The following is a 13363-nucleotide window of genomic DNA, read 5'->3' as shown; positions in this document are numbered from 1 at the left end:
AATTCCATTTCCTTCAGTTCCCAGAATTCTTCTAAAAACCGTCTGAATTGATAGTTCTGAGCTTTAAGTGGAAAACTGTCATGATAGGGATACAAAAGGGAGGGTTCCTCCCCAAATCACATTGCTACTATAAGTAGTAGCTGAAATCCAAAACCAGCTCTTCTGACTCCAAGCTTTAGAGCAGAGTATTTTGCAAATGCCACATAAATCACCCTTGCTATACTGATCTTCCTGAAGTGGGCCAGTAGCATTACTGCTATTCTGATATCCCCAAAGTGGAAATCCATCACAAGAATCTCAACCCAACATATATATGATTAAGAGTGGGAAAGGAGGACAAACAACAACAAAAAAACCCTCTAGTCATTTTACTACTAAATAACATTGCTTCAAAGAAATCAAAATTGTGATTAAAGAATACTAAGAACATAACAATGAGAACTCTACATAATAATACCTATATGATGTGGTTAAAAAAGTAATCACAGACTAGCACTAAACATGTTTATTATTAAACAAGACGGAAAATTAATAAACTAAGCATGCAACTCAAATAGAAATAACAAGACACATAACAAAAGGAAAAATGCAAATAAAATAAATTAAGAGAAATGGTAGAAAATGGTTCTTGTGCCAACAGAAAAATGGACAAATGACAGGGGCAGGCAATTCGCAATTATACACCCAATAAAAAGAAAAGCTCAACATCATTAGTAACCAAAAGCACAAATTTTAATGTCAGACATCATTAATCCAATAGACGGTCATACTGGAAAAGACTGTCTTGAACAATTTTTGGTGTTAAGTGTGAAGAGACACACTCTCAGAATGAGGGTATCAAATGATATAATGTTTTGTGGGCAATATGCCAGGACACCTTGACATTTTTTGGGCAGAGGGTGTGGGGGTGTGTGTGTGGATTCAACGCAGCAAAACCACCTTGGGTCATGTGTCAAAGAAAGTACGTGAACTTTTGTAGTATTTGAAGTATATCTCAATAAAGATTTAAAAAAAAATACCTTGTAGTAAACAACCCTGTTTACAACTGCATCAAAAGAAAAAGAAAATAAGTGAACTAGACTTTGGAACCAGGTTCCCTGACCTGTCCAAACTTCTGGCATTGTTCCTTAACCTCAACCCAATGATCTTTACTTCCAATCCACCTAAGTCATCTACTCACAGTCATTCAGGACACAGGCTGAATCTCATCATCCCCAAAATGCTCTTTGAAATGATAAGTGCCATCTCCTATTCTCACCAGCTCTCTCAGTAACTGTTCACTACACCTGGTCTTGCATCTCATTACAACTTTGGTTCCTTGAGCCTCTACTTTCATTCATTCTGATCTTTACTGCAAGCTCTATTCAGCTTAGACAATAATGCCACTGCTTCTATCACTTTCTTCCTAACATCACAGACTTGTTTGCCTTTCTGTTGCTCCTACCAGGCAAAACTCCACATCTGGACCAACACAGTTGAATTTATTTGTCAGTACTCAAAATAAAATTTACTTCAACCACTGTGGTGTCATACTCTTCTACCTCACTTAGCTAACACATCTCACCTTGAATGTCTAACCAGCTGCCTATCCACATTTATATCCAGTCTTCTAAATGTTACTGGAGAAAAAGAACGACACCCCCAATCCTTCTGTTCCCCTGGTTAGCCCTCTCCTCCCTCCTCCAAGAGGTTGTTTGAAACCTGTACTCTCCTCTAAATCTGATTCCCAACACTCCCCCCCAACCCCCTGCAGATGACCATTTTCTACTTCAAGGCACAGAAGACACCACAGGAACTCACACCCTCAACTTTCTGCTACCAAACTGACACATGGTTTTTTGCATCCAGATCCACCTAATCTCAATCTTCTTCCCTACTAAATGAAAGCTATCCCTCTCTCCAAATCTAATTCCTGTTCTCCAGTACCTTGCTAGATTCATTATGTTTCCTACTCCCCCCCCCCGCTGAGTTTTATTTTCAACCTCTCCCTCAAAGCCAGTTCATTTCCATTCACACTTAAACAGATCCAATTCTCTATCATCTTAAAAACACACAAAACCCCCCACAATCCGTCTCCTGTCAGCTACCCTCTCCTCCCCTTAGTCTCAAGTAATTTTCAAAAAATTAACTATACATTGTCTTTACTTATTCATAACCCCACACTTATTACTCCAGGGTGCAACACAATGCTGATAAACTGAAGCACAGACTTTGTTCTCATTTTGCAGCTTACCTTCTGCAGTAGTGCTACTCCCACAATTCCATTAAGACTGCCCTCACCAGTACCACTAAATTCAGCAACATCATCATCAGACACTTCTTAGTCCTTCTCTATAGTATTACTTGACCTCTCTGCCACATTTGACAGTACGGACCCATCTCTCCATTTCGCACTGTCTTCCTTTGGTTTCTATAACACTACACTCTTCTGGTTTTCCTCCTATATCTTTGTTCACTCCTTTTTGAAATCCTTTTCCTTGGCCAGACCTTTAAGTGTTACTCAGGGTTATGCCCAAGACTGCCTTTTCTTCTACACAGACTTCTAGGATAATCCATTTCATCTACTCCTAGTTTTAAGAACCATTCATATGTCATGTGTATCTCTAGCCCAGCTCTCTCCTGACTCTCTACTTGACACCTTCACTGGATGTCCCATAGGCATTTCAACCATAATGTAATTGCTGAAGGACGGTTTCTAGCCTACTTTGTCTAAGTCTTCCCTAACCCAATCAAATTGAACACACTTTAAAACAGCTATAAAGAAAGACCTTCTTTCTGGATGTTGCAAAGAAGGAAAAGGTAGCAACTCTGCACATGGTTTCCCTTGGAAAGGTTATGTCCAGCAGCCGATGTAGTTATGACTCCTCTGTGCTGAACCCCGTGCCAATACTTCCAATAAGTCATCTCAACAGGATGGATCTAAAACTGGGCACTATGATCCCAGTAAATAACCAGGCTTCTCCAAGGCTAACGAACAAGAAGCAGAAATTAAACTTTCATTTTGCTGCTTATTTCCCCCTAGATAAAGAATGGGAGTTTATCATTGATTCAACTAGGGACAATGCATGGTTAACACACAAGAAGTCAAATTTTTTCTAGCCTCATACTTCTCTCTTACGAAATTGTGCATTTTAAAAGAAAAATATACTCAACATCTAATACTAAACATAGTTGACATGGCTTTTATTTTTTCCCCAAAAGGGAGATAATCACTATGAAAAAGTGCCAACACAAAAGCAGATCAGTTATCCTTTTTCATCCCATTCCCTTGTGAGGTATTTGTCTCTTCCTTCTCCTATATTCCTCACATTAAATCATTTATCCAGTGGTTCCAACTTACCATCTAACTACTTCCCAATGTGAACACTATATTGCATCCCATGGCACTACCCTAGTTCAGGCCAACCACCATTAAAAGTAGTTCTTTCCACTCAACGAATTTAAATTGTATGTTTCAGATATAAAAATAATGTCTTATAAATCTTATCTCCATAGTACTATGATGTTTTGCACGTCAGTCTTCTTACACATAACTTTTGTGTAAGATTTCTAGAACTACTGCTTGTTGATTAGGCTAGCAATTGAATATTCACATAATAACCCAGCTTCCTCAATGCTACAGCGTATTTTCCTCATTACTGTTATAATAGCTCGTGGGTGCTACATACTTACCATGTGTCAGGCAGTGTACAAAGAGCTTCACAATATTTATCTCATTTATTCTGTGCTAGATCTCTATTTGAATCCTGGCTAGTAACTCAGATGGACATTAGTATTTGAGAACAACAAATACTGTTGAGATTTGTGAACACTGATGCAGGCATTTCTGAGGCAATCTGCCATCCTTTGATCCAATAATTCCACATCTAAGAATCAATGCTAAAGAGATGTTCACATAAATACTTCAATGATATATGAACAAAATATGTGCAGTACACTACTGGTTGTAATACTGCAAACAACCCTAAACATTCATCAATGGTGAAATGGTAAAATACATTATTGCTCATACATCTATTTGAATACTTATGCAATACAATAAGAACGATGACTATATATGAAAGATATTCACGGAATGCATGCACATATACATGACTGGATGAAATATTATCTTTAAGGGACAAAAGCTAATTGCTAAGCAACTGATTTTTAAAAACATAGTGCTGTCATGTTTATGTATTATATGTACATATTTTTTTTTTTTTTTTAAAAAGACCAGAACCATATACAGAATCCAACAGTGGTTACTTAGACCAGGAGCCTAAAGCCTTTCGTTCTTTTACTTTACACACTTTACTTACTATAACAAGCCTGGATTATTTTTAGTAATTTAAGAGGAAATTTAAATAGTTTAAAAGAAAAAAAAAAAACTCATCACACCCCCCCCGCCACCATTACTAATATTATACAAGTATATGCTGCAATTTAAGAGATTTCACTAAAAAAGAAAATTCTAGACAGTAGTTCTACCACTACATAGCCTAGCAAATTAAAAAATTAGTAAGAGCAAATAAGTTTTGGCAATTAAACTATTAGCAAAAGGAAACAGAGACCTAAAGCCAAATATGTTTACAAAACGATTTGATAGATTTACGCTATGGGCAAAACTTTTTCCTTTTTGGTTCCTTGGGTGGTATCCTTCCATTTGAGAAACTGGTGCAGGCACCAAGGAGTATTTCCTGAATCTCTTCCACAAAGTCGGTTTCTGCTAATTCTAAAAACAGAATTGATTATGAAGATGTCGGTTGACATCAGTGCAACAGGAAAAATCTCCCCACTGGACCCAAGAAATGAAAAAAATGTGGCACTAGAGTTATTTTTTTTTAACTGAAAGAATAACTAAGACTACAGTATTAATAATATGTGGATAAACAGTAAACAAAGGCAACCAATTCTCACATTAGGGTTATGATCCAAAAGGCTACTTTTTAAAATATAATTTTAAATACAGAATTAATTTTCCCCCACAGAAACTATGGTATTCAGGCTCCTAAACCTATCTATTTACGCCAATTTAACCTCTTCTATTATAAAATATATTCCTAACAGTATGGTTTCAACAATCAAAACAGACACAGACTTTGAAGACTGAAAAGTAAAAACTCCCAAGTTACTTGTAAATTTTAAAGTTTCTACATAGGCAGAGAATGGATCTACCATACTACAAAGAAGCCACCTACCTCATTCAACCAAAAGTGTGTGGCGGAGAGGGCAGAGGGAGAGACAAATAACAATTTTTATCTACCTGTTGAAGTATCTAGGACCTATTCGTACATATTAGTCATTTGTAGCTGGTCTACTTCCTCTGCTGGAATAGGTATATGTAATGTTAAAGGGTTTATAAAGTTCATTCTATTATAAAATTAGCTCTTTGAGACACTACACAAGGAATGTACTTATCCAAACTTATAGGGAACAGACATGGTGTCCTTCAGCAGGATTCACTGTTCTACAGCAGGCTTAAATTTAGCACATTTCTTTCCAAAGGCAACAGAAATTTTATACATTATCTATCAAATAATCTCAACATCCAAGCTAAAAAAGGCAGAACACTGCTCTCAACACTGAAATTGCTGATTACATCAAGCTAAGAAAATGAGGGTATCTCACTTACACAAACCTTGTTCAAAAAGGACAGTGAAAACACTGATCAAAATAACTGTAGGGCTTCCCGGGTGGCGCAGTGGTTGAGAGTCTGCCTGCTAATGCAGGGGACGCGGGTTCGGGCCCTGGTCTGGGAAGATCCCACGTGCCACGGAGCGGCTGGGCCCGTGAGCCACGGCTGCTGGGCCTGCGCGTCTGGGGCCTGTGCCCCGCAACGGGGGGGGGGCCGCGATGGTGAAAGGCCCGCGCACCGCGATGAAGAGCGGTCCCCGCACCGCGATGAGGAGTGGCCCCCGCTTGCCGCGGCTGGAGAGGGCCCTCGCACGAACCGAGGACCCAGCACAGCCAAAAATAAATTAAAAAAAAAAAAAAAAAAAAAAAAAAACTGTAAACAGGACTTGTTAAAAAAGAAATTGCATAGATTTATTTCTGATTTCACAATTCACCAAAAATTTTTCACATCCATAATCTCATCTGATTTTCATATCAACTCTACGAGGAAGGCAGGTAAATTATTTTACTCCCATTTTACTCACAAGAAAAGAGATTTAAGTACTATGCTCAAGGGCACAGGGCAACTACAAAGTGGGAGAAAACTCTCCTCTAGTTTAGGAATAGCATGATGTATTTGAAAGAGCAAGATGTTAAAAAAAAAAAAGCAAACAGACTCAAGAGCTACTCTTAAGTTCTGATGTTAAGGAAGAGGGAGAAATGGGGGAGCAGACAAATGTGGAGACAAGGGAGGATTTTATTAAGACAAGGAAAATGTTTAGATACTCTAGAAATGGAAAAATTGGGCTTCCCTGGTGGCACAGTGGTTGGGAATCTGCCTGCCAATGCGGGGAGACACGGGTTCGAGCCCTGGTCCGGGAGGATCCCATGTGCCGCGGAGCAACTAAGCCCGTGCGCCATAACAGGAGAAGCTACTGCAGTGAGAAGCCCGAGCACCACAGACAAGAGTGGCCCCCTGCTCGCCGCAGCTAGGGAAAGCCCGCGCAGAGCAGCGAAGACCCAATGCAGAAATAAATAAATAAATAAATAAATTTAGAAATGGAAAAATCAATGATGTAGAAAAGGAGAACTGATGGAGTGATGTCCTTCATAAACGACAAGAGTTTAGGATGCTGTGGAAAAGTGGGGGGGATTGGCATTAGATAGCACCCCCCACAATACATAGCTATCTCCACAATAAAAGGAGGCTAGCAGGTAGGGAGCTCTAGTAGGATCTTGTAAAAGTTCTGTCCTGACTGTTTCTGTATTTTCAATAAAACCTAAAATCTAGGGTCACTGATTGAAAATAAAGAGAGAAGATATGAAATCTGCCTATGTCAGTGGAAAAGTGAATAGTGAAATATATGACTGTCACTACAAGGGCCTGATTACGATTATTGTTCAGGAATTTAAGTGAGACAAGTCAAGGTGCCTATGTGTTCGACTTCTAGCTGCACAGGTGCAAGCACAAACACAGACTTGAATTTAATCATATTTGGAGTTTTTCAAACAAGAACAATGGAGTGAGAGTGGGACCATGTTGTTAAGCACTGTCACTAAGCACTCTGTGTATCATCTCAAACTCATATAACCTTCAAAACAATCCTGTGAGTTTAGTACTTCCATGGCTGTATTCTCTTTTTACAGATGAGGAAACAGGCACAAAATCAGGTAACTTACCAAAGGTCACATCACACAGCAAGTGCTAAGGCCAGGATTGAAACTTAGGCAGCCTGGCTCAAGAGACATGCTATACTTGACCCTTGCAAGGGAGTGATTATAGTCACTGACTCTATTTTAGCTGGGCAAAAGTGGAAGCAATAACACGAGGGAGGGCCAGTGAAAAGGAGTATGGATCGAATAGACTGTAAGTCTCATTAGCATTGGAATCAGAGGGAAGTTAAAGTGGGATACTAAAAACAGATTACTGTGGATGGGGGGAAAGAGCTACAGTTACTGGTTGTGATAAGAGCTAGTTACCAGTCATGAGTCTGAATAACTGAGGTAGAGTAGAAGGAAAGATCACTGGATGAGCGATTAAGGAACAGAAGGTCAGAGTATGGGCAAGACCATCATTCACAGACAGTGAAATTACCAAGGCCATTGACTGTGTGAACCCAGGCAAGTTACTAATCATGCTGGTCTCCATTTCTTCTTTTTAAAACATGCACTATTACATATTTTTCACAATTCTGGTGTGTGTGTTTTAAATGATGCCTACCATAGGCTGTGACGCTCAGAATTATTGTGATCATTTTCACATGTTTCCCATTCATTCCTCAATCCACTAAATTCTGGCCCTAACACTCCATGGAGACTACTCATTAGGGTCACTAATGACCTCCAAGTTGCCAAAACCAAAAGTCATGTTTCTTGTTTTTATCTTACTTTTGATTTCTCAAGCAGTAGATACATTTGACCTTTTCGTCGTCTTTGAAACTTTTTTCTTCTCTTGGATTCTTCCTACCGCAAAGGTTGCTCCTTGACTGACCTCTTCAGTACTCAATCTCCACATGTTATAGCATCCCAGGCTTCAGCCCTAAGCCCCATCCCATTACATTCTCACCAGGGTTCCTCAATTCCAGTAGCGGAGAAGTTAATTACACATAAGGGATAATCTAGGCACTTGGACTCAATTTTGCAAGGAATGGGCACTGAAAAAGACTGTGGCAAGATGATCTCATCCAGTCCAATGGATTGAGGTCAAACATATATGCTGCTTATTGTCATGTCTCTAACGCCAGCCCAAATTCCCCTTTGGGATGGAAATTCATAGCAAATCTCCTTGTCATTTCCACCTGAATGTTCAATAGGCATCTTAAACTTAAGTCTTGAGTTTCCACCCCAACCCCTAAACCTGCCCCTCTCCCATCCCTCCACGTCTCAGCAAAGAACATAGGTATTCACACAAGTTATACAACCAAAACCTATGTTTAATCTTTGATTTCTCAATTTTCTCCACTCCAACGCATCAAAAAATTCTCTCAACTCTATCCTCCCAACCATATCTCAAATCCCTCCACCTCTCTTTGTATCTCCACTCCTACTTCCCTGGCCAAAGCCTTGACCCCTTAAGACTGTTGTGCAAGCCTTCTAACTGGTCTTCCTACTATCTATTCTCCATACAGCAGTCCAAGTAACCTTTTCAAATCATAAAAGAAATAATTTTTCTCCTCTGCTTAAAAGCGCCCAAAGGCCTCCTATTTTACATGGAAAACCTTCAGTTTATTACAAAGCCCTACAGGCCCTGGCCCCTTGCCTAACTCTAATCCCTTACCTCTCTTCTCCTTCAACTACGAGATCAACAATACAGGCCTTTTTTGATTCCCAAAACACACTCTTAAAGGTCTTTCCCTATAGAAAACACTCTCCCCACCTCTGAGTGGTTACTATTCAGATCTCTGTTTAAATGTCACCTTATTTAGAAAGGTCTTCTGTGACCAATTTAAAAGTAGCCACCCAGTCATGCACTATCAAATTACCTCACCCTATTTCAATTCTCTATATAACTCTTACCATTAAGTTTTTAAAAATTTGCTTTTCGACTAATTTATTCCACTATAATGTACACACCATGACAGCAAGACCTGATATTTTTAGTAAGTATTCAACAAACATTAAATAAATCAACATGCAAACATTGAGGGATCACTGACTTGGCAATTCACCAAAAAATATACTTAATTCATTCAAAAGATCTTTATTAAATGTCTACTGTGTGCCAAGTATAGAAAGAGCAAAGGTCTGATACAAACCATACCAGGTTTCCCAAGTACTACAGTATTTTGTTTTACCAATATGCCAAGAAACGTTAGTTTTACCTCTGTGATATAGTATTTAAATATGTTTACTACTTAATGTTTTAATAATCTAGGGAACTTCCAAAATAATGTACTATCTTCAGCACAACTCTGTTAAAATACAATAAGCCACAATGGGAACAATTTGCTAATAAATGATGGCTAGTAAATCCCATGTACAAGACTAGTACTCAAGTAGTATTTTATAGCATAATCACCATTACACAAATATACCACAAAGTGAGGTTAATTCTTTGCAGATTACTGAATAGCATATTAGATATACTGTCTGTAGAAATTAAAACTACTGTATCTTCACAGTTCTCTTATCAAAAACTTCCAATGTATACACATAACTTTGATGTCACTTATATAATACAATCACATTTCAGCTTATGCATTTAAAGTCTCACCTGAAACTTACTGTTGGTTTTTTCCCCGGTTACTTTATGAGGAGATGAATTATTATTGTAATAATAAAATCACTGTTTTGTAATGGTTAACACTAAAGGCAGTGCATGGTAATGGTCAAGTAAATGGTACAAAATGGCAAATAAATGTTAAGAAAGTTTCACTTGTTAAAAAAAAGGCAGGGGAGAACTTTCAACATTCAAGCACTAAAGCAAATACAAACACCTTAAAAACAAATCTTCTTGCTTTTTCTACTTTGTGCATCTACTCTATAGCCACTGACGGAGCTAAGACTATGTCAATATGGCTCCCAAGAAGACCCAGACCATGTCCCCCATGTCCCTGTACTCCTCCAATTCTGCCAGTCAAAGCTCACTGAACATTACTTGCTGAGCAAATGATTCACTCCCATGATTCCTCTTCTCTCTCAGTCCGTTCACTCATTTTTGCTCCTGCTCATCTCAAGCTCACAGAAGTTTCTATACCAGCCACCTCAAGTTACTTAAGTTCCTTAAGGTTTCTTAGTTCCTTCTAGGCAAAAATAAAACCTTTGAGCAGCCAAAATAGAGGTCTTAGAGACCAAAATCTGCTCATTTTATGTGAATCTCCCTAGAGGTCTCAATAAAATCCTATTTTTTCCCCTTTATTTTAGATCTATTTCTAATATCCTTGGTTATCTAGTTTTCACAAATTACAAACAGGACACTTACAGTCTCCCTCTATTTATGTAATTTTCATTGCTTCTTTTCTTACTGGAATTTTCTCAAATACTGTATCAAAAATAAATATTTAATTAAAAATCACTATAAAGATGGAATTAAAATAGTTCTAACATTTTTCCCATTTTTAAAATTTAAGTCCATTAAAGTAAAAACCCACAAGTCATTTTAATGTAAATGTTCCAGTATATCCAGATTAAGTGTTTTCATTTCTTGTCCCAGCCTAACAATGTTAGCTTTTATATTTACATAAACAGCAACAAAATTATATTTGGACAAATAGCAACAAAAAGCTAAAGAAGCAACTCTCTGTAACAACTGAGCTTTCTGAAAATATACCTCTAGAAGTAGGTTTCATATAACTTAAATCCCCTTGGAAATAAACTGGAAAACAGCAAATATGGTTAAGAATCTATACAAATACAATATTGGCTCTAAGATAAAGAATACGTAAAATGCCTAAAGAGCTATACAAATCTTATAGAACATAAATAATTCAGTGGAGCTTTAGAAAGTCACTGCATAACTTCAATAAATCCACAGATATTTACCAAAAAAAAACCCTTTAGGTTTCAATAATCTTGGAATTAATTGTGAATATAAGCTGGTAAAGTTCCTGCAGCACCAACACTTGTCGCTACAAAAATCCAAAGTCAATAACATTTTATGAAGTTTTGTCTGAAAACATTAAACAGCTGCATTTTAACTTTCATCCTTTAACTTCTAAGTATACACCAAGCAGTAAAGGAATACTCAGGAAGAATATGATTTTTGTTAGTAATAGCAATCCACAGGGTGTTGTCAATTACTTCTGAGAACACTGAATTTCTCATCTAAAATTGCTATCTCCTGCACCTTTAAGAATTTACCACAGAGCATATTTACACATATAATATCTTGAACTAAAATCATTTAGTACTACAATTCCAAAGAGTTGGGAACTACATTTTTTAAATAATTAAAGGTGTAGAAAACTTGATTAAATGATATAGGTAAAACATGACACTATACCCTCACTCAAAGGTACGGAGTGGTTAATAATCGATTCCATTTACTGACCACCAATTAAATAATATTTAATCTTCACATCTTTGCAAAACAGGCACATAGCAAATAAGTTAGAGCCACACATGGGAGCTCAGGATTATTTAATTAACTAACACCAAGGCCCCAGAACTCCACCAAAATTGAATCACCTATTTTTAAAAATATAGATGGGCTGAAAGTTGCTGCTTTAAATACAGCCTTATGACAACCTCAATGGTGTATTCCAGAACACAAGAAGTAAGTTTACACTGAATGGCATTTTTAGATCTTGGCAAAAAGTTGTACTGATTTCAACACAGTGGCTTTTTGCAGTCACAAATACACAAGATGACATGAGAATTTAACACGTGAACTTATAAGGTGTTCAAGAGTTTACAGAAGAGATTCAAAGTTTTTATTTTCTTTTTTTCTCCCCTGAAAGGCTATTATTTGGGGGTTGGGTGCAGAGTTCCGACTCCTACAACTTCAAGACTTCTAACACAGGGAACTCATTAATCTGGAGTTAAGTTTGAGCCTGGATTTGAAGGGCTCTAATCCAACAAACTTCACCACCAAAGAGGGCTCAAAGGGCAATCTACACATGGGTGTGGGTTGGGTGGCGGGAGAACTGCAGCGAAACGATTCAAGATATAGGCAAATAAAAGGGTCACCAATTCTGCGGCGAAGGGGGCAAAGAATGCATTTTCACCACCCCTCACCACTCGCCTCTCACACTGCAGCAGACGCAATCTGATACTTTTTATTTAAGGCTCATTATCTCCGGTTAGCGCTTCTTAGACCTCAGCGCCTAACCAGGTCCACTCAGGGACAGTGGTGACGCCGACATCTCCCTCCCCCACCCGTGCACCCACCATCGGGGAGCCCGGCTCGACCACAGAGGCAGCCCTGACCTCCCCTCCCCCTCTGGCCCCTCCGCCGAGAGCGCCCAGGCCGAGGCCTCCCGTGCCCCGCGGGCGTGTACTCCAAGCCATCTGCCACCAGGGGTTCGGTGTCCGACCACTGCTTCCCCTTACTCCTGCCACAAAGCCCACAGCCAACTCTGAAGGTCCGGTGGGCCGCATGCCTCCGGGCCCCCGGGCCCTGCCCGCGCTCGGAGCCCGCAGGCCTCATCCAGCGCCCGGGGCCCAAGACCCCGCTCGCCGGGCCCTCTAGGGTGTACCGGGGGTCTCCCCGCTCGGGCGCGCCGCTGGGCCTCTCTAGAAGCTGAGGCCGGGGCCCCGCACACGGCCCCGCCGCACCGCCCCCAGCCCAGGCCCGACGGGCGCCTCGCGCGCCTCCCCTGCCCGGTGCCGGGCCCCGCGCTCCCGCCGCACTCACCGTCTCGTCTGGGTCGATGTCGATCTTGAAGGTCTGCTGCTGGAGGGTCTTCAGGGTGACCAGCATGGTGCCGCCGCGCAGCTCCGCTGCCGGGCCTGCTCCGGGTGCTGGCCGCTGGGCGGGGTCTGTGGCCTGGCGGGGCCCCGGGGTCGCCCGCGCTCCTCGCGCACTCGGGAGGAAAGCGGTGGGGGTGGGGGCTTGTCACATTCGCCCTGCAGAGCGGCCTCTCCCCCAGCCCTGGCCCCGGGCCGCGCCGCTGCCTCCGCGACTGCGGCCTTCCTCGCGAGCACGGGCCACCGTGCTTCCTCTCGCGCCCGGCGCCAGCCACTGAGTCTGCAGGAAGCGCCAGGGGCTCTGCGAGAGCAGCAGAGAATCCGCTACCTCACCACAGGCTGGTGGCCGCCATCATCGTGACTCGCCGAGACGCGCCCCCTCCCCCACCCGAAAAACCTGGGGGATGGGGGTCGGGCTGGC

General features: G+C 40.7%; 1 protein-coding gene across 1 annotated transcript in view; it reads right to left on the bottom strand.

Annotated features, from left to right (window-relative positions):
- RAD23B (RAD23 homolog B, nucleotide excision repair protein) overlaps positions 1-13358 on the bottom strand; it is a 45258-nt gene extending 31900 nt beyond the window's left edge. The window contains exon 1 of the mRNA XM_057548799.1: positions 12890-13358. Within this exon, the coding sequence (XP_057404782.1) occupies positions 12890-12955 (66 nt within the window). The 5' untranslated portion in view covers positions 12956-13358. The remainder of the gene's footprint in view (positions 1-12889) is intronic.
- Between the last annotated feature and the right edge of the window lie 5 nt (positions 13359-13363).

This window comes from Balaenoptera acutorostrata, chromosome 6 (genome assembly GCF_949987535.1).
Source record: "Balaenoptera acutorostrata chromosome 6, mBalAcu1.1, whole genome shotgun sequence".
NCBI lineage: Eukaryota > Metazoa > Chordata > Mammalia > Artiodactyla > Balaenopteridae > Balaenoptera > Balaenoptera acutorostrata.
This window is presented reverse-complemented; position numbering and strand designations above follow the sequence as displayed.